Below are 23,063 nucleotides of genomic sequence, written 5' to 3' on the forward strand. Positions count from 1 at the left end.
GTGCGCACTGGCAGTTTGTTACAGAATGGGTTTACTGTAAAGCACAATATTTTCGCAAATTGGAGCCAATGGCCTTTGTCGTGGCATTCAATTTTCGCGGATTGCCACTGGCATTCACTTCATTTAGTGGAGACAAGAACTATTTCATGCATTTTAATGTCATGTATCATGGCTCGCGAAATATGCGAAATTAAAATGCATGCAAATATTTCTGGTTTTAAAGAATTTGCCTTTAGAGCTGTGACATTTTGAGCATCTAGTGTGTGCTCCCTGGTTGTCAATCTTCACCCTGCTTGTTTAACTTAACCCTAAAGGGGCCGGGCTTTTTTGGCTATGCTCAGACTGGGGGTGGGGGGATGGATTCCGCCCACCCCCCGAGATCTCGGCCATCGGTGGTGCGATCGCGCTGAAATTTTACATGCGTGAGACCTGCGTCATAATCTACAAGATTGTGTCATCAGATTTTTTGAAACAATCAATTTCTAATTTTAATTATGCAAATTAGGCTCAAGATCATATTTTAGCCTAATTAAAAGCATTGAGAGTGTAATTTTTGATCTGTAAATCTGTTTTAGCATATTCAACAATTGTACGTCACAAAAACTTCCAAAATTCATTTCAATTCTTATCTATTTTATTGTTTTCAGAATTTCTTATGTATTTCTTTGTTTTTCAACTTTTGTTTTTTCTTTGTTTTTTCATTGGAAATTGTCACTGACCACTTTTCTACCATAATCAGCACAAAACTAGTCAATGAAAGTGATTAATTGTAAAAATAATCAGATTTTTATGACTTTCATGACAGAGCACTGTTTTCCATAGGAAATGTACACAAAATCACAAAATTGTGCCCGTTTTGGGGCGACATTCCGTTACAAAAATGGAAGTGGCTTCGCAAAAGTATGCGCGGACGTCGCAAATTTGGTCTCAAAAGTTGCGCGAGTCTTGAACAAACAAAGTCAAGAAGCCTCGCGACGACGCCTTCTTGCGTTACAGAATTATAGCGCGAAATGTCGGGGGGCAGATTTCCCCCCCCCCCCCCCGTGACGTGAAGACGTGAATGGAAAAGGGCCACTCACAAAGATTTGTTTGATGATGAAGTTCTGATGAGAGAGAGAGAGATATGGTGTACCAGGCTTGGGAATTATTTTGGCTATTGAGATGCAAGTGACATAATAACAGTATTAATGATAGCTAGTCTTTAATTTCAGACATGTTAAGAATTTCCATGCGCTTTTCAGACTATTATTATTGCATGTAAGCATCTCTGTAATATGCTCTTGAAATCTCCCTAATTTTTATAGCTGAATGTTTAATAGCTCTCCTGGGTGTGATATCACTGGAACTTTGCTAGAATTCACAGTAGTCTTTGTGACATAAATCCATAATTTACCATACCCTTATCGTGAGTTTCCAAGACCTCTGGAGTTTATATCAGAATCTCCGTGGCGAGATTCTGCATTAATACCAGAATCTTGTGCCTGTACATCAATTCGGAGTCTTTGTGCCAAGCATGTTGCATCAGAGCTGAAGTCAATGTTTCTCAAATCTATCTACAGGGTGACTCGATAGGTAAATGGTCGACCGATGAATTTCACATGTTCAAGGAGGGCTCAATATGGCGACCACCCCCAATCAACCCATACCAGCAAGGTATGCCTGACGAGCTGGCGCCCAAAGTGGACAGCAAACCACAGGTGGTCGTTCCGGCAGAGCCACCCAAGAAAAAGAATCTCACCAATCAGTAAGTGCATGTTGGATCATTAAAGCCTTTGGGGGCCAGGTTAAGACAAACTGTGTTCAGTTGTTGGGGAAGTTCATTGCAGAGACGTTCACAGTTGTCAGAAGTGGGAAAAGATGTCAAAAAGGATGTAAAGAAATGTATGAATTAAAGTAATTGTACGATTTTTTATTTATTTATTTTTTTTTTTTGATGGTGGCACATGCGCTTTTTTTTGCCCATTCAGATTGGGGGGAGGAGCAGGGTTTTGTGGGTTGTTTTTTTTTTCACCAACAGGAAAGTACTTGGGATGATGTGTGTTCAGTCAAGGGTGTTATGAAATGTCATGCAGATTACCACCGTGGAAAGCATTAGACTCGGTCTTTATTACGGAACTCAACTCTCATTTGTAAGCAGTGGTATGTAATGTCAGTCATGCAATATTCTGCCATCTTCACCTTCACCCTAGCCAAAGGGACAAACTGGAGGACTTGCTGCGTGCGATCACCATGGACAGGTTCAAGATCGGCGAGACCATGGTCTACTGTCTGGATCACGCCGATTCAGCCGAGGAGATCGTCGAGTGCATTGCAGAATCGCTGTCAATTCTCGAGACGCCTCTCCCAAAGAAGGTACCCTTTGTTCTTCTTCGATGAATGTTTTGCTTTACTTTCAGCTTAAGTCTTACAGGTGGGTGCGTTAAATCTAAGCTGTGCACCAAGATTCTTGTGTATTCCTGACCAATAAATGAAAAGGGAGCAGATCTCACACCGGAGCACACATGCTCAGTATTACATTGGTTGCCATTGCTTGCCATTGCTTCAGATGCTTGCTACTTTGCACACAGCTTAAATGACTAGTGCAGCAAATTGGTGCACTATTTTGCAGACACTATCCATTAGGATATATTGGGTATGTATGTTTCTTGAGAATGTCTTCTTGATCAGTTTATGCTAAGTAGGATTTGGTAGTCGTGTAGTAGTTGTGTATGTTGTTGATAATAGACAAAGAGGATGAGCTTCTCGGGGAAATTACGAAGATACGTGTGGAAATGAGGTAGAATCAATAGTCTGATTTCTTTTTTGCCTACCAGGGAATGAGAGAAATTTAATTCCATCATTTGAAATAAAAACACAGAGAGCAACAAAGTCTGAGCCAATTATGTGGAAGGCATGATTTGTTCACAAGAAGTCAATAATCTGAACCTATCTAGACGATCTGTAGTGTGACTGGTGGGTGGAAATTTATACACCATCATGAATGTAAGTTGTCCTGCATAGATTGCTGTAGCTCACTCTCATACATGAGACAAATGTGGTCGTGTGTCTGTCTCCATACCAGATCGGTAGGCTGTTCCTGGTGTCCGACATCCTGTTCAACTCGAGTGCCAAAGTCGCCAACGCCTCCTTCTATCGCAAGTTCTTTGAGTCCCACCTGCCAATGGTCATGCAGGATGTACGGGAGGCTCACAAGAACATCCAACAGAGGCTCAAGGCAGAACAATTCAAGGTGAGGCCAGAGGACTCTACTAATACTCCATTTATACATACATAAAGTTGAACCCAGGAGCGCTCATGAAGTGCTTCAACTTGTGCCCCTCTTGTCTGTTCATACAGAGAATCGCTTCCTGAGACCACACGCAAAGTGGCAGAGAGGGGCGTAACTGTCATGTTGCACTGGAACTTCTAACATACAAACTATATGCACAGAGAGCACTACATTCCACTTCCAGAGGGCTCTAAACTTTGGTGATCGTTCATGCAGAGTTTAGAGCGCTCATGAGCCTAGCTTTGAGAGGAGCATAACATTAGAGCTCTTGAGGACCCGCTTGCCTGTTCATACAGAGTTCAGGAGGGTTCAAGAGCGCTCCTAGAGCACTCTTTAAAGCTCTCTTTAGATGAGGTATAAGCTTTTGACCAGGATGTACTCGACAGTAGGGATATTTTCTCTACTGTGTAAGTACTGCACAGAAGGTAAAGAGATGTTGAGCCTTGTGAGGGTGGTACATTTGGCTCAGTGAAAGCTGTTTGAAAGTTGGGACTGCACGCATCAGCAAGTCATTGCCCTTGTTCTCCATTCTCATTTGCAACAGTGTGCAACATTTGTTCCTCTACAAATTGTTGCTGGAAAAAGTAAAGTTCAAATTTCCATCTCTCTCCTTTGCTATTTCTGCCATGCGCAAGTACCCTGTAATATATGTGTACATTTTAAAGGGGGTACCTTGTGCTTCACTTGAATTTAATGTGAAACCAGGAAGTAATCAACTGTATGTAACGTGTTCAAACTGAGGAATATAAAGCTCATTCAACACAGTGATGAAAAAAAAACTAAGAACCTGAACTGTACTTCTTTGAAATAACTTTTGCAAATTATGATATTAATTAACCTATGCGAATTATGATATTTAGAATGACAGTTGTGTTCAAGAAAAACAAAAATCCTCATCCTGTTCATGGTGTTCACTTGTATTCTTGCAGCAAAGAGTCATGGCCTGCTTTCGCAGCTGGGAGGACTGGGCCGTCTATCCAAACGAGTTCCTCGTGCGTCTCCAAAACATCTTTCTGGGCTTCATCGATCATGACACAGTTAGAGAAGAGCCAAAGGAAACGGTGAGAAATCAAGCCCTGAATTCAGAATGTAGACTCTGTGTTCACAATTCTATGTAAGCGTGTGGTTTGTCGTAAGAAAACGTGGGACCCATAGGCAAGGCTTTGTGAAGCGTGTATTTGCTCATCTTTATCTGGTTTAGGTTTTTCTGCTGCTTCTGCGATTCCAAGACTTTGTACATCAAGATATCCCATAGAACATCAAATATAACTCAGAATGTGCTTTATTCACAATTTGTCATCAGTAATTGCTAAATTCAAGAGCAAATCTTTGCCTATTTCATCACTCCATCATGATTTCCTTGATTTGTCCCTGTGCGTAGACAGGATGTTAATAAAAGTGTCCACAAGTGGCCAAAATTAAAGCTTTGAATGACTGGAATACCATTGCATTGCACACTCGTAAGCCTAGCTGTGTAGGAGGCACCGACACTGTGGTGTGCAGAGTGTGTGTTCAAGCTGTCGAGGGTAAAGTGGCTCCTGAACTTCTGTCGTGTGAGATATAGTGTAAGTTTCACCTTTCCACAACATCCCTTGTCTCCATGACAACAGGTGGAGGAGGAGGATCTGGATGGCATCCCATTTGAAGATGCTGAAGAGAAATCGGAGGCCAAGAAGGAGCGAGAGGCCCGAGTGGACATCGATGGGGTTCCTCTTGAGGAACTCCAGGATATTGATGGAGCCCCTCGTAAGTGATGATGCTTTGCATGTGAGGTGGGGCAGGGTCTCTTATTAACAGTTTTGCTCTTGACAACATTGTTATCTCACTCTTGAGAGCATGTAAGAAGGTAACATGATTACTAATCTCTCATAAGCTCAGAATGATGATAAATGGACAGTTGAATGCACTCACAGAGAATCTTTGTGTTGTGAAACAAATGTGATGATATGGAGTCGATTGTAAAGGAGACGGATTGTTCTATACATATATATGTCGATGAGGATTTCAGAAGTTGAAACTAATTTGTAGCTCAGTTGACACATTTGATATGCTAGAATGTCTCAATGTCAATGTAGCATTTTGCAAGTTAGGGCAACTCCTTTGTAAGCTCCAGAAGGAACTCTGTCAGAGTTGTTCATGTTCCACAACTGCAGAATCATCTGGAAAGAATTGATACCGTTATTAAAAACAAACAAACAAACAACATCTTAAAATGGTAATTTCAGTGAGTTTAAGACAAGATTCAGCCTGAAGATTTTATGGAAAACCTCTGAAGTTCACAACATTTTGTCCTTGCCGTGCAGTTCCAGGTGACGATGCAGGAGAAGATCTGGACGGTATGCCAATGGATGGAGACCCCATCGATGGAGCCCCCATCGATGGAGCCCCCCTGGAGGACGATGATGACCAGTCATCGCTGTCCGGCAGTGCTGGACTAAAGACTGGCCGCGAGGACGGCAAAGGCTTCAAGGTCAGCCAGCTCAGATTCCAGACAAACCTGGCTTAGCATTCGCCCACGTAGAACTAACATTTGTCCTCTTTTCCTCTACTGTGTATCCCCCTCTACATCCACACCTGTTGTATGGAATGATGATGGTATGTTTAGATGGTGTCCATGTGGGGATGATCAAAATTATAGCACAAATACCATTTAGTTGTCCAATTTATATAGACTCTCAGCTTGTTATACTTACACTTTGTTATTGCCATAGCATCTTTTTTTTTTTTTTTTTGAAGGACTTAGGACTTAAAATTGCACAAGAGCAAGAGCTTTGAAAAATAATGGAATATATTGTAGTGCAAATATTTTGCATGTTTCACTTAATGTGATACCATCTCATCATTAGAAATATGTGTTTTGTTCACTTCATTCTGTCCATGTGAGTCTAGGACATCTTACTTGACGTCACGCATCAAACTCATCATGCCAAATTTGTGGTGTAACAGATCTTAAGAAGTACAGTGCACTCCTGTTATAATAAACATGGTCATAACGAAATTCCGGTTACAACAAAGTGAAAATTCAGTCTGCAACATTATCCACTCTATGTATTTTTATTGTTTATTTGTTCGGTTATAACAAGTTTTCAATTTAACGCAAGAAAACTGCCAGTCCCGAAGACTTCATTGTAGCAGGAGTCCACTGTACAAACCTCAGTAAGTCTCGGTCTAATTTTGGTTTTATATCAGACCGATGAAAGAGTATCACTTTTGTTTCCTCCAAGCAGGTTGCTCCATCAAAGTGGGAAACGGTGGATTCTTCCCTGCTAGAGGCTCAGGCCATGACCACATCAAAGTGGGAGACACTCGATAAGGATGAGGAGTCAGAGAAGGAGGTTGAGGAACAGAACGAGGAGTGAGTCGCCATGGAAACCGTGCCTTTATGCAGGGCTCGACACTTAATGGTGGCCCCGTGGCCCGGGGCCACCAAAATTTCAGAAATGATGAATTTGGTGGCCTGATCGGGCCACTAAAAAGGGTCGGATGTTTGCCTTTGGGCCACCAAAAATAAAAGTTAGTGTGGAGCCCTGCTTTATGATTCAGGATAATACAGCAGGATGAGAAAATGTTGTTAAATCATTCATACAATACCTCTGCTTTTGCTGTTACAAGAACATTACTACATATTGACAGTTAATATTTTAAGTGTTAGTAGGAATCTACAGAAGCAGATTATGCAATATTTTGTGTTATTCTATGAATATTTCAGTGCACCACCAAGATGCTTTTGAAAAAAAAAAAAATTCCCAAGAAGAGTGGATTAAGAAATGCTAAGAAATAAAGTAGTAATTTTGATTTATCCTATGTCTAGAGATGTGTAGTGAAAATTTCCTTAAATACAAAGAGATGTGCAGTGTCTAATTTCTTTGCTTTGAGTGATAGTGTTTAATGTCATTGTTACTACATTGAAATATTATGGAGAACAAATACTTGCTTATAATGCCTCAACCTTTAAAAGATGTTCTCCCCAGAGTGGACAATTTGCCAATATTGATAAATTCCAGTCTGCCTTGAAAATATATATATATATTTTTTTTTTTACAGTGTAAATAAACATGAAATTCATTACCATTGTAATTGCAATATCGCATATTTTTGTATAGTTTATCCTCATCTTGAATGCATAGGGACATATACTGTGTGTTGTGTGCTATATAAGTGCTGGTGAAATTGTATTGCTGCTGCTATTGTTTTTGTTGTTGTTATTATTATTATCATTATTATTATTATTCCTTTGTTGCCATAGCGATGAGAATGAAGAGAGGGAGGACAATGATGAAGATGAAGACACACTCCAGGGATCAAGTGCAGCTGATTTCTTCAAATCTTCGGAGATGACGGAAGAGAGAAGAGCAAAACTCAGGGAGATTGAGGTAACTTTGCACTCCGAGGCAATATAATGCATTAGGCTCGAACTCTCTCTCTCTGACCACCTCTTTAAAGGGATCGTAAAGTTTTGGTTGAGACCTAATTTCAGGTTACTAACATTTTTTGGTGGCATAATGAGAAACCTCTTATGAAATATGAAAGAGCATGTAATTCCATGAGGAATTTAACGTTTATTTGATGAAAATTGGTTTTGAAATGGCTGAGATATCCAAAACAGAACAATTCTAATGAAGTGTGGGACCCACCTTGATTATAATCGCTTTGTTTTACTTTGTTTTTGGATGTTTCAGTCATTCCAAACCCAATTTTCATCAAATAAACTTTGAATTCCTCTTAAAATGGTATGCTCTGTACTATTTCATAAGTGTTTTCTTGGTATCTTGCAAAAAGTTCAAAGCTAAGTTTTCATCTCTACCAATAATGTACCATCCCTAACTCAGCAGTTTCCATATATCCTCCTCCCTCACCACTTTTTGAACAGACTATATTTCAAGTGAAGCACATTTTAAATTCTGCGGGACCCATTGTTATTTTTTGTGATGCAGAGGAAAGTAGGCTCAGTCATGGCAATACTCCTAAAGTTACCTTTTCTGTCGATTCATTTCTTTTTGAAAGTTTGAAAATCTCATATCGTTTCTCTAACCGGGCACGGAAAAAAAGAGAAGTGTTCAATCTGTTGGATTATGTGGCTGACTTCCAGTTATTACCTTTTGAATCAAAAGGAGGAACTCCATGACAATCAAAATCTCAGCAAGGTTGTTCGATTTAGGAGCATGTTTCTTGAGGCTGCTGCTGCTGCTGTCACTGCTGTTGTCATTGTCTAGAGATTCCTTTCAAATCCAATCTGTCAGACCATGTGACTGACTTCCACTTATTACCTTTCCCCCCTCTCTACAGGTGAAAGTGATGAAGTTCCAGGATGACCTTGAGGCTGGTAGGAGGAGTCGCAAGCGAGACATGACACTTCAGGCTCAAGTGGAGAAATACAGGCAGAAACTTCTCCAAAAGGTCAGTCTTCTATTACAAGATGGAAGTGTTTTTTTTTTTCAAACTAACTAGCATCAATGCAGGCTTCATGAAAATTCTGGCAGAGGAAAAAGCAAAACATGCCTAATGTTCAGTTTGTCTAGTATGATTTATATGAATGGAGTCTCTGATGATAATTGTGTTTCATTTTGTTTTGTTTTTTCTTTGCTATGTACTTCGTTCTTTATTTTATCAGGCCCTTTTTGTGCGTGTGTGTGAATTTTGTCTCTGATTGCTTGTTCACAAATCAAGCACAATGCTTTCCGCGACTGTAATGTTTACATGTGGAAGAGCAGCTTGATCCTAAATTCCTCAAGTGATCATGTAACAGATTTTATATTTGTTTCCTTCTGTTTGTTTTGTTTCATGTAATACAGGAAAAGGACAGAGAAGGAGAGAGACAGAAGTCCAAGTCAAAGGACAGGGAGAGAGACCGTCTAAAAGAGTTTGAGCGAGCGAGGGAAAGAGAGCGGGAAAGGTTTGCCAAAGAAGAAGATAGCACGGAGGAGGAGGAGATAGAGACACCTTCGCGGCGTGACAGGGAGCGTAAACGGCGGCGGACGCGCAGCCGGTCCAGTAGCCCCATGAGCAGCAGCTCCGGCAAGCGCAATCGGTCGCGATCACCGTCTGCGTCTAGTCGGCGCAGCGGCAGCCGCAAGGTGTCGCCGGACTCGCTGTCGGCTCTCAAAGAATACCTGGACTCCCCCTCGAGCAGGTCGCACCGCTCCGGCTCTCGCTCTCCCAAACGCTCCACTCCCCGTCATAGGTCGCGGTCACCCAAGAAGTCGCGCCGGTCAAGATCACGCTCCCGATCACCTCACAGAAGATCATCCCCATCGGGGTCAAGTCGAAGGTCACAGAGGTCGCGATCGAGGTCACCTCACAGGAGATCAAGTTCTCACAAAAAGAAGAGCAAGCACTGATGCTGACATTGTGACATTTAGTGAATTGTGCATTCCGATACATTTTTCATCATAGACATTAGGAATTGACTTGATGAACTTCACATGGAATTGATCAAATTAACCAGAGTATATTAATGCCATTGTTAAGCATCTTTTTCTACAAGTGGAATTCTGTTGTTTATATGTTGTCTTTGAATGAAGAAAGTAATGTTTTACAACTTCAGAACAAGAGTGAGAATGACATAAATTGGAAGTACTTATGACTATAACCCTTTCCAGGATAGGCTTTGCCCAAGTGTTTATTGTTGGGTTGGGATTTTTTGTTTCTACAGTTCACCATATTTTACTTCTGTCTTAAGTTCTTTTCAACTGGCCAAATTACACATAATTTCTCAGATCTTGGAGAAGAATATTACCCTGGAGAATACCACACCAAGACATTGATAAATACTACATATTGCAATTTCTCTAATGATTGAAAATTTAATTCATTTTGACATGGAGTATGTGTTTGTTTGTTGTTTTTTCCGTCAAAGTGCATGCCCTTCAGGGGCAATGTGCCCCCCCCCCCCATTTAAGAAATTAAAGAAATACTTTTTTTTTCCAGGCTTTTCTGTTCTTAAACCATCCATTTCCTGCTCTCGTATGTCGGGTATCAAGACAGGGCTCTTCACCTGTGGCTCTGGGTTCAGGTCCGGTTTGTGAAAACGTTTGTTGTCCTTTGATATAGTTTATCTGCATGACTGTTCTCTTCCTAGCATCAGTGGATACTAACTAGAGAGACATGCATTTAACTGTATTTTGCTGTGAGCCTGTATAGGGGCAGGCCATCACAGAAGGGGGTCCCAAGATAAAAAAATGTGCTCTCTGAGTACACCTTGTATGTACTATTACATTAACAAAAAAGGAAAGCATCCATATGTTTTTGTTACTTGTTCCCACATTCAAAATACTTTGACTCCATGAATTGGAAAATGGGACACAGTCCGTCATTGTTGCTGCCTCGTGTTGTAAAGTGGCAATAGAGGGCAGTATGCCGAAAGCTAGCCACTCCATGCGGGAAATGTTACTGTAAAACGAGGAATGTTTGCAAATTTCGCGAGAGCCCAGATTCGCGAAATTAAAATGCATGTGAAAGTTCTTTTCAACAGTATAATATGCATTGAATGTGAGAGGCAACTGGCGAAAAATTTCATTCTGCAAAAAAAGGCCGTCGGCTCCAATTCGTGAAAATTTCATGCCGCGAAAATATCGTGTTTTACAGTATTCAGCAGGGACACTAGTGCTGCTTTATCTTCAGCATTGCGTGGTTCAATCTGCCGTCTGAAATTCTTCCTACCTGTCACTGCCTGGACCCTTCAGTGTGTTCGCAGTATGCCCGTCTTCTTTGTACCACGCCCCTCGTGCTCTTTGTATTTTTTTTTTTCAATCCCAATCTATATCTGTTCTGTATCTGTTATTTCAGGGTTTTGATAACCAAACTGTGACATGAGAAGTACATTGTTGGTCTTTTTGTTTCTTTTACTCCTTTTTTTTTTCAGTGAGAAAGAAGAAAGATCTGTGGAAGTTCTTGAGGTATCTTCAAGAACGAGTTGCATTCATTGTAATGATTATGGCATTAAAATTCTACATCGATAATGTAAATATTTTCAAAAGAGAAAGTTGGTGAGGATGTTTTGTTATGCTCATTGTTTTGAGTGATTACTGAATGATGTTGAATGTGTCTTGTGCAATTTTTTTTTTGGTGGGTGTTACCTACAGACTGTTTACTCTCAAAGTGTTTTGGGGCCCAGATGTAAAGACTATTGATTGTACACCGTAATTATATATTTTGTATAAACGTACAAACTCTCAACAGGATTAATTTTTTCTATCATACCTACTAAAAGGCATGCTGTACAGCAATGAAGTAAGACATGTTCACATTTTTCTTTAGAAGACTGGAATTCAGAAAACATTCCGTTTAAACATACAAACGAAACAATGTGGATCTGATATGTTATTATGACATATTAGGTGGGTTTGTGTGTGTGTGTGTGTGTGTGTGTGTGTGTGTGTGTGTGTGTGTGTGTGTGTGTCTTTCTATTGCACTTTTTCAGCAAATTACAAAATGAGTCCCAAAATGTGAACATTTTGTAACTTGTGCATCCTCAACAGAGCCAAAAATGAGTGGAGCAACATCAGAATTCCTAGATTTATGTCACATTTTAAGGTGCTATTTTCACCCGCCAGTCCATAGTGAATTGCACTTATTTTCTCTCAGAAAGCTCCCCTTCAACAAGGAACATCCCTAGCATCAAGAAAACCATTTTTTTTTTTTTTTGGGGGGGGGGGGGGGGGAAACAACTATGACATTGTACAGTGCACTCACATTTAAACAAACATGGTTATAAAAAGATTCCAGTTACCACTTACGAAGTAAAAATTCAAGAGGCAATATTATCTGCTGTATGTTTTTTTTTTTTGTTTGTTTGTTTGATTATAACAAAATTTTGATAGAACAAAAGAAAACTGCAGGTCCCAAGGACTTCATTATGGTGGGAGTACACTGTACATGTAGTGTGACATCTATTTTGCATATTCTGTCACCATGCAAGCCAGGTTCCCATGGTAACCTGTGGGCTTGCCACAGACACAGTTTGTTTGTGGCATCTTGTCCCCTGACAAAACATGTGCACCAAATTGCCAATCATTCATATCAGATGCCTCATTCAGGACCGGGTAATGAGCTCTATTTTATTCACTTGTTCCGTTTAAATACATCCCAACACTTGTACACTCTTATTTTTTTGTTTACCCATCGAGAAAAAAACAAACAGAAACAATACAAAAACCCGTGAATTCTGAGAATTCTACACCAACGATCTTTCCAACGAGCAAGGGGAGGGGGAATTGACCCTTAACCCAACCAACAACTAACAGTCCCCCTTCTCACACACGTGAATATGCATACACCCCCATAAAAAGACAAAACAAAGAAACAAAACAACAAAACAAACAATTCAAGTTCAAGTTCAAGTTCTTTTATTTACCACTTGGCATAAAACATACAAAGATACATCATACAAAGTAAGCTAATACAAAGAGCATGACACTTCATGTACAAAAAAGGAGAACTATGCAAGTACGTGTAAGGCATCAGCAGAAAGGCCGAGGCCTTATATAAAAGCTGAGACCCTGAGATAATCATAACTATACATTTAACACAATATACATACACACACACACTTACACGCAGTAATCACACAATATACATGTAACTATGGAATTAAAATGTACAGAATATCTCATTACACACACAAACATTGTTCTATAGATGATGTAGTTTCCTGTGAAAATTATTGCACATTATTCAACAAATATTGTTTATATCTCCCTTTAAAACATTTTAAACTTTGACTTTTCTGATTGGTTTCTGGCAATTGATTCCAAATGTGGGGTCCTGAGAAAAATACAAATCTCTTATACACAGATGTTCTAATTTGTGGCAAATGGAAATCATTTATATTTCTTGTATTATAACTATGAACGCCACAATATTTGGTCCCTGCGAATATTAAGAAATCCAGTTCGCATGAATGAAATGTTGCTTTGCTTTCCTGTACGTGGTGTATAAAGTAGGTACCGGTAGGCGTAAAGCTTGCATAACGTTCGTAAATTGGTGTACATGTATTGATGCAATGCGCCCAGCATTCTGCCCAAGAAAATGTTACAGGCAAGCTTTTGTTTATGTTGAAAGATTCTGCATACTTCATGCCCAAAGGTTATCTATCAGAGATGGCAATAAACCCTGACTTTTGCGTGAAAGTTATAGCTGGCCCAGCGGGGCCTTGTGTCAGATAAAAATCCTCAAAGCAGGCACATCAGGCGCCCGTCGCCCGTCACGAAAGAGTAGATATAAATGTATACAGGTACAATAGATACCTCATCAGGGCCCTGTTTTATGAAGAGTTGAAATGGATTATATAGTTGAGTTCAACTGTAACTCTATGGCAGCCTGTGTAGACAGTGTGGTAAGGAAATTTAAAACTGATTTTATCTCATTGATAAAACGGGGCACAGAAGGGCAGAAACATAGAGCCCGACTGTGATGGAGTGGGGGCCGACTTTGGAGAGTGTACTTCTTCGGTAGGTATGTTGAAACAAACCCTTATCACTATTCGATTCAGATGAAGAGACAGAGAAAATAAAAATCCAATGTGTACTATGTCGTTGAAATGGCTCTCGCGATCTTTGGCTTTATTTGTCACTTACAAATCGCCAGCCTTTAACAAATTAATGTCATTGAAGACCCGTAATGTCCCATTTCATACAAGATATCAGGATATAGCAACTCTTGCAAGAATAGCAACTTCTCTTTAGCAGCAGCCAATCAGGAAGCTGGATTCTGGTCATTACCACCACACTAAAGCTTGTCATTGCAGCAAGAGCTGCTTAAAGGACAAGTTCACCTTCATAAACATAAGGATTGAGAGAATGTAGCAATATTAGTAGAACACATCATTGAAAATTTGAGGAAAATCAGACAATCCGTTCAAAACTTATGAATTTTTGAAGTTTTTGTGCAGTACCCGCTGGAAGAGAAGACTACTGCAGTGTATGAATAACTTAGATGTCACATGCGTACAACAATATAAGGAAAATATAAAGAGAATTTCACAAAATTCCATCTTTTGAAAAAAGTACACATTCCCCTGACTCGTTACCGATAAATGTTATGGGTAATATTATTCCCCCTGCCTTTAGAAAGAGGCAAGTCAATTGCTCTTTTATTATGCGAAAAAAGTGAAAATATGTTGAATTTTCTTTTATATTTTCTTTATACTGTTGTACGCATATGACTCACAAGCTGTAGTAGTCTCCTCATCCAGCGGTTTCAACACAAAAATTTAAAAAATTCATAACTTTTGCATCGATTGTCCAATTTTCCTCAAACTTTCACTGATGTGTTCTACTAATATTGTTGCATTTTCTCAATTCTTGTGTTTATGAAGGTGAACTTGTCCTTTAAGAAATTTTTATGAACATGCGTGGCCCCCGGAATGTAGGCCTATACTACAATTACTGTCTACCAATACTAGTGTATGATATCCTGTCCCCATTTTATGTGGATTGATGATCACCAGTCGTCATTACGGAGTAGATCCTCCCAATATACCCTTGCCATAGAAGTTACCCTTGCCATAGAAGTTACCCTTCATAAAGTGCCGGATCCGCCCCCCCCCCCCCCCGCCCCCGCTTTGATTTTTTTTTTTAATAAAGAAATTTTAAACAAAATGAAAATGCCGATAGAACCCGGAAGTCGAAACGAAAATTCACGGGGGAGCCGTAGTTGTTGTTGTTGTTGTTGTTGTTGTTTTGGGGGTTTTGTCAGTCGATGAAACCCGAAAGTGGCCTTTTTTTGCCCCCCCCCCCTCCCCCTTTACAGAATTCCTGGATCCGCCCCTGCCAATTTCAGAAAGGAGCCGTTTCAGTGTTTGGTAATACAGGTGTATTCCTTGTTCGCCGAGAGTACACTTAATTAATCGTAACACCTCTCACTTAAGATAGCCGAAGGCAAGGAAATCTCAGACAGACACAAGTACCGTGCATCAGACAAAGTCAGAAGCAATGTTCAGAGATGTTGATTCGAGACTGTATAATCGAGCGAGTCCAACACAAATAGGCACCGATTGTTTGTATAGAATGTCCTACCAGTTAGAACAAATAAAATAAAACAGAACAAAAACAAAACAAACTAGACTCGGAATTTGTCAACACTGACAAATTAGGTGATCCGATCTCTTCGAAAGTCAATGATTTGAGTCCTGATCCCAATAGGCATGACCGTAAAGGTTCATCTGTGGTTATGGACATTGGCCGTGTGATGTTTGGATTCTCATTTAAAAAAAAGGGAGTCGGGTTTGCCATCTTTGGTACCATATTCCGTATACACTATAACGAAGATACAGAATAAAGTATATTTGACCATTGACCCCACTTTGCACAGCCAAGATGGCATCTGAGAAAGAAATGGTTATTTTGTGAAATGATCCTGGTAACGTGATCTTTGTGTGTGCAAAATATTGGAAAGATAGGACATGTATTCACCAAGATACAGGATGAAACATTTATGACCTTTGACCCTAATTTACATACCCAAGATGGTGTCTGATCAAGAAGTTGTTATTTTATGAAATAATGTAGGTGACATGAACTAAACATGTGCAAAATATGGGATTGATAACCATTGTTGTTCTTCATCTATTGCACAGAATGTAGTAGAAAGAAAGAAAAATAAAGAAAAAATTATGTTATTTTATAGAAATTTGAAGGAGAAGCATTAAAAAATCAGAAAAAGATAAAAATAGGAAGGGAGATTAAGACTAAATAAAGAAAAAGAAGAAAAAAAGAGTTTGAAAAAAAAAATATTGGCAAGGGTGAGGCTCGAACCAGGGACCTTAGGATTACGAGTCGGATGCGCTATGCAATGACCTATTTCATGCTCCATAGGCCCTGTGTATTAAGCAAAATGACGCTGCATCGAAGCCACGTGCCATTTTCAACCAAGTTTTTCGACGTGATGCCGGCCTCGTATGAAAAAATGGAGGGCACACTAACGATAGCCCAAAGTCTCAGCTACAACATACTAAAATCTGGGAAAAATTCACCGAAGCATAAGTGAGCTAATGCTCGAAAAAGATAGTCATGTCAATTTTCATTGCCAGAAAAACTGCTCTCCCATAGAGATAACACGTAAACTGGTCAAATTTGACAAGATTACATTTAATCCATTTTTACGAGGTGATGCCGCCATCCAATCAAAATGTTGTAATTACATTAATGAAAGAACATTTAATAAGCTACAACATACTGAAATCTGGGTGAAAATTGGCAAAGGATAAGTGAGATACGCCCAAGTAAACTTGAAAATTGATGACGTCATTTTGAAAATTTACTTTTTTTACTTTATTAAGAAATTTGATATCTTTGAATCACTTTTTCAGTATCGCCAACCCATAAACTGACATGTACAACTCATCAGCTTTCAGAATATGTAAAGAAAATTGGGGGTCACCGTCCATCCTGACGAGTAAAATCGGATTTAAAATTGGCGGTTTTGGGGCATTGTTGTACTGTATATCGCCATTGACGCGCGCGCGGAATTTCAACTTTGACAGTCCCGTATGACGTCATATTGAGTCGGATTGACTTGAAACTTGCTAGAAATATTCCTTGACTTTTCAGACATCCGATAAATGTAAAAAATCGGGAAATTTCTGTTGCATATGAGCTGTACGTGCGTATATGTGCGCGCGCGTACGCGTCCGTCCAATTTTTTCAATTTTTCAAAAAATGCTCCAAATGGTCTGAAACGTATGCAAAAAAAATTTGAGCTTGATTGGAGCATACAAATATTTCAACGCGCGCGTACGCGCACGTCTTTACGATGCGAGGAATTCTGAAAATATGGGTAGAATTCCCTTGAATTGAAATTTATGTGACGTAAATTTCATTGAGAAATTCCACTCCATTAATGAGATATGATTGAAAATGTGTTTTCATATAATGACGTCATAGTGACGTCACGGTCGACTGATCACTACGATTTTACTTGACATGTCGTCTTTGGGACATGATACACATATGGTATAAGTTTGACATTCATAGGCAATGCACTTTCTGAGCTAGTCTCTACACAACTTTTGCGGAGAAATAAAGAAGAAGAAGAAGAAGAAGAAGAAGAACAAAGAATCAGTACAGATACAGAAGGTGATCCGAGAGGATTCTCGGATCACCTAAAAAACGAGACATGAAAACTCGTCACATTGAGGACGAGTTAGGTGATACGCTTGTGGTCATGAGATGACAGTCATCTGTGATCGACAAAGAAAAGAATGTGATATAGGCACCTTGAAGTTATATTGAGCGTGCATGCGAAACCGTATCTGTAACCACTCGACCACGGGTCATCCACGGAAATGGTAAGACAAAAAAACAACAACAATGTATAGATATAACGGGGGGAAAGTCAATGCCCACTCAACTAACGTGGCCGTGTGAACATCTATTGCATTGCTAGACGGAAAAGCGGCCTTGTAACGACTGAGGTCGCTATGCCATTTCTGGCAACTTGGGAAAAATACGTCCCGCAGACATAAAACCTATAATCGGCTGGTTTTGATACCTTGCCTTTAATCACAATTTTCAGTGTAATGACGTCATCAAATTACAAAACAATGACATGGTCTTGAAAGAAAATTGTTCAAAGTACAACACCTCAGTCGTCGTCATTACATACTATGATCGGTTTGACAAAGTCAACCTGCAAAATGTTGCTGCAGTCGAAGCAATGTGGTCTCCAACACACAAAAAAGAGGGATATGGCGTGTGTGTGTGTCTGTGTGTGTGTATAGGTGCGTTTATATACGAACGTGATTTCTACATGGACGAATATGTAATACAAAATTGAAGAAAAAAAAACAGTAAAGTAGCTAATTATTTTGTTTCGTGATCTTGTGGGGTTCGAACCCGCAACCTCACGTCTCTGAGACGTCGCCTTTAACCACTCGGCGACACGTCTCGACGGGAAAATATGGGGAACGTTATGGACTTGAAAGACAGTTGTTCAATATATAACACATTCATCGTACGTTGTCAGTTTGCTATTGACATGACGATCTATCATTTGAATATGAGGCAGGCATTAGTACCTGTATGAAATTATTATAGGCATGGTTATCAAATTGCCCTAAAATATCCTTATAATTGCCTTATTTTTACACACAGTTACGCTATCCCTTTAAACTCGTCACAGTTTAATCAGAATCATTAACATCATACATTAGTACCATATTCAGTTCCATAGCTGATCACGTTTGCTAATCAATTAAGAGTAATTGTCTAGCATGTGTCATATGGCCAACCTGTATACACACGTATATACACACACACAATGCTAAATGTATGTATCAAACATCTGTAACACAGCTTTGAACTAACTATAGGAATTATCGCTGCACTTATCATCCATACTTTTTATCACTATCTGAAACTCCACAAAAACCACTAATTGACAAATAATCATCAATACAGAAGACTGAATACCTTTTTTACAATGTATAGCTTGTTACATGTATAAATCAGCACAAAGTAACCACGACTACATTGTGTTACTGAATTAATATGAACAAATTTCATGTTGTGACAGTATACTATATCAGTTTGAAAAGCCCAACCTGCAAAACTATAATTTTGCAGCAGTCGAAGTAATGCAGTCTCCAACGCAAAACAAAGGTATACTGTGTGAGTGTGTGCGTATAGGTGTGTTTACATGCAAACGTGATTTCTACATGGACGAAGGTGTAGTACTCTATTGAAGAAAAAAAGTAAAAAAAATATATTATTTTCTTTCGTGCTCTTGTGAGGATCGAACCCGTACGTGTGCAACCTCACGTTTCTAAGACGACGCCTCTAACCACTCGACCATACGTCTCGACGAGAAAATTAGAGGAACGTAAGCTTATGTACGTGAAAGATGAATCAGGAATCGTTTGGTCCGCATTCCATTCTCATTTTCAGTTTTAAATTGCAAAATTGTCAACCTCATGAGGAGATTTCAAAGAATAAAATGCATGATTACTGCAGCTTATTGTCACAGCTACAACATAAATAAGTTTCAGAGGAAATGAAGCAAAATCAGCTGAGATAAAGGTGCTTAAACGTTGTCAAGTCAATGCATGGTTTCTAAAAAAATCACCTCCCATAGACATAACACGTAAACTTGTCCGATTTTGCGTCTTTACCTTTAAACACAATTTAAAGCATGATGACGTCATCAAATTTCAAAACCATGACATGGACTTGAAAGGCAAATGTTCAAAGTACAACATATCTGAATTTGGGATAATATTGAGCTTAAACAACAGAGATACGAGCAAATGAATGTCAGAAACAGTACCTCAAAAAAATTAATTCCACTTTTTTGATTTCAGATGACGATATGATGACGTCATAATGTAATTATGGAAATAATGATACTTGAAACGTCATGTCCAATTTATATGCTTTTGTAATATGCAATAAAAACATAGGGTCACCTGACGTTTTAAAGAGCTATGGCGAAATAAACAAAGACATGTTTTTTCACTATATTTGCACATAGACGCGCACGCGAAATTTGAACTTTGACGCAAGTGCATTGCTTTGTTATTTGTAGGAATCGATTAGAAATCAATGGATATTGTTGCTCAAAGTATCAGGAATCCAAATCTATCAAAAAAAGTGTATTTTCATGTTGCTGACGCGCTGTGCGCGCGAAAATGCGCGGACGGACGCGCACGCGCAAAATTGTTTGAAACGCATAAAATTGTCTGAAACTTCGAGATTTCCCATTGGAAAGTTGTTTTGAGCCTTTTAAAATTTTGACGCGCGCTTACGCGCACTTAATGATGTCCTAGGTAATTAGCATCAAAAGAAGTAAGATAGAACGTGACCTGAACTTTATGTCCACAAAAAATGATACAGAAATGACCTTTAGTTATGAAGTTATGATCGATCATGTAACATGGTCCAAAAATCACAAAATGGCGCCTAGACGACGTCATAGATATGTTACTGTCATGAAAACCTTATTGTGGCTAGATATTGTCATGAGACATGTTCCCTGAAAATGTCATGTTATTCCGTAATGTCATTCTTGAGATATTGATGACACAAAATTGTCCAGAAAGAAAGAAGAATAACGAGATATGAAACTCGTCACGCTGACGAGTTAGGTGATACGCTTGGGGTCATCAGGTGTCGGTCATCTGTGATCGACAAGAAAAGAATGTGATATAGGCACCTTGAAGTTATATTGAGCGTCCATGCAAAACCGTTTCTCTAACCACTCGGCCACGGGACATCCCCGGAAATGGTAAGGCAAAACGAGACATGAAAAGTCGTCACATTGAGGACGAGTTAGGTGATACGCTTGTGGTCATGAGATGACAGTCATCTGTGATCGACAAAGAAAAGAATGTGATATAGGCACCTTGAAGTTATATTGAGCGTGCATGCGAAACCGTATCTGTAACCACTCGACCACGGGTCATCCACGGAAATGGTAAGACAAAAAAACAACAACAATGTATAGATATAACGGGGGGAAAGTCAATGCCCACTCAACTAACGTGGCCGTGTGAACATCTATTGCATTGCTAGACGGAAAAGCGGCCTTGTAACGACTGAGGTCGCTATGCCATTTCTGGCAACTTGGGAAAAATACGTCCCGCAGACATAAAACCTATAATCGGCTGGTTTTGATACCTTGCCTTTAATCACAATTTTCAGTGTAATGACGTCATCAAATTACAAAACAATGACATGGTCTTGAAAGAAAATTGTTCAAAGTACAACACCTCAGTCGTCGTCATTACATACTATGATCGGTTTGACAAAGTCAACCTGCAAAATGTTGCTGCAGTCGAAGCAATGTGGTCTCCAACACACAAAAAAGAGGGATATGGCGTGTGTGTGTGTCTGTGTGTGTGTATAGGTGCGTTTATATACGAACGTGATTTCTACATGGACGAATATGTAATACAAAATTGAAGAAAAAAAAACAGTAAAGTAGCTAATTATTTTGTTTCGTGATCTTGTGGGGTTCGAACCCGCAACCTCACGTCTCTGAGACGTCGCCTTTAACCACTCGGCGACACGTCTCGACGGGAAAATATGGGGAACGTTATGGACTTGAAAGACAGTTGTTCAATATATAACACATTCATCGTACGTTGTCAGTTTGCTATTGACATGACGATCTATCATTTGAATATGAGGCAGGCATTAGTACCTGTATGAAATTATTATAGGCATGGTTATCAAATTGCCCTAAAATATCCTTATAATTGCCTTATTTTTACACACAGTTACGCTATCCCTTTAAACTCGTCACAGTTTAATCAGAATCATTAACATCATACATTAGTACCATATTCAGTTCCATAGCTGATCACGTTTGCTAATCAATTAAGAGTAATTGTCTAGCATGTGTCATATGGCCAACCTGTATACACACGTATATACACACACACAATGCTAAATGTATGTATCAAACATCTGTAACACAGCTTTGAACTAACTATAGGAATTATCGCTGCACTTATCATCCATACTTTTTATCACTATCTGAAACTCCACAAAAACCACTAATTGACAAATAATCATCAATACAGAAGACTGAATACCTTTTTTACAATGTATAGCTTGTTACATGTATAAATCAGCACAAAGTAACCACGACTACATTGTGTTACTGAATTAATATGAACAAATTTCATGTTGTGACAGTATACTATATCAGTTTGAAAAGCCCAACCTGCAAAACTATAATTTTGCAGCAGTCGAAGTAATGCAGTCTCCAACGCAAAACAAAGGTATACTGTGTGAGTGTGTGCGTATAGGTGTGTTTACATGCAAACGTGATTTCTACATGGACGAAGGTGTAGTACTCTATTGAAGAAAAAAAGTAAAAAAAAATATATTATTTTCTTTCGTGCTCTTGTGAGGATCGAACCCGTACGTGTGCAACCTCACGTTTCTAAGACGACGCCTCTAACCACTCGACCATACGTCTCGACGAGAAAATTAGAGGAACGTAAGCTTATGTACGTGAAAGATGAATCAGGAATCGTTTGGTCCGCATTCCATTCTCATTTTCAGTTTTAAATTGCAAAATTGTCAACCTCATGAGGAGATTTCAAAGAATAAAATGCATGATTACTGCAGCTTATTGTCACAGCTACAACATAAATAAGTTTCAGAGGAAATGAAGCAAAATCAGCTGAGATAAAGGTGCTTAAACGTTGTCAAGTCAATGCATGGTTTCTAAAAAAATCACCTCCCATAGACATAACACGTAAACTTGTCCGATTTTGCGTCTTTACCTTTAAACACAATTTAAAGCATGATGACGTCATCAAATTTCAAAACCATGACATGGACTTGAAAGGCAAATGTTCAAAGTACAACATATCTGAATTTGGGATAATATTGAGCTTAAACAACAGAGATACGAGCAAATGAATGTCAGAAACAGTACCTCAAAAAAATTAATTCCACTTTTTTGATTTCAGATGACGATATGATGACGTCATAATGTAATTATGGAAATAATGATACTTGAAACGTCATGTCCAATTTATATGCTTTTGTAATATGCAATAAAAACATAGGGTCACCTGACGTTTTAAAGAGCTATGGCGAAATAAACAAAGACATGTTTTTTCACTATATTTGCACATAGACGCGCAGGCGAAATTTGAACTTTGACGCAAGTGCATTGCTTTGTTATTTGTAGGAATCGATTAGAAATCAATGGATATTGTTGCTCAAAGTATCAGGAATCCAAATCTGTCAAAAAAAGTGTATTTTCATGTTGCTGACGCGCTGTGCGCGCGAAAATGCGCGGACGGACGCGCACGCGCAAAATTGTTTGAAACGCATAAAATTGT

The 23,063-nt window shown here is 39.2% G+C and overlaps 1 protein-coding gene across 1 annotated transcript in view; it reads left to right on the top strand.

Annotated features, from left to right (window-relative positions):
- LOC139726861 (U2 snRNP-associated SURP motif-containing protein-like) overlaps positions 1-9,858 on the top strand; it is a 28,257-nt gene extending 18,399 nt beyond the window's left edge. The window contains exons 13-22 of the mRNA XM_071637855.1: positions 1,560-1,744; positions 2,190-2,352; positions 3,062-3,229; positions 4,198-4,329; positions 4,879-5,014; positions 5,572-5,738; positions 6,496-6,623; positions 7,515-7,641; positions 8,555-8,665; positions 9,061-9,858. Coding sequence (XP_071493956.1) covers positions 1,560-1,744; positions 2,190-2,352; positions 3,062-3,229; positions 4,198-4,329; positions 4,879-5,014; positions 5,572-5,738; positions 6,496-6,623; positions 7,515-7,641; positions 8,555-8,665; positions 9,061-9,606 — 1,863 coding nt within the window. The 3' untranslated portion in view covers positions 9,607-9,858. The remainder of the gene's footprint in view (positions 1-1,559; positions 1,745-2,189; positions 2,353-3,061; positions 3,230-4,197; positions 4,330-4,878; positions 5,015-5,571; positions 5,739-6,495; positions 6,624-7,514; positions 7,642-8,554; positions 8,666-9,060) is intronic.
- Positions 9,859-23,063: the final 13,205 nt, after the last annotated feature.

Source organism: Diadema antillarum, unplaced genomic scaffold (genome assembly GCF_040938485.1).
Source record: "Diadema antillarum isolate AM-2024a unplaced genomic scaffold, OU_Dant_1.0 seq00000102_RagTag, whole genome shotgun sequence".
NCBI classification, from domain to species: Eukaryota; Metazoa; Echinodermata; class Echinoidea; order Diadematoida; family Diadematidae; genus Diadema; species Diadema antillarum.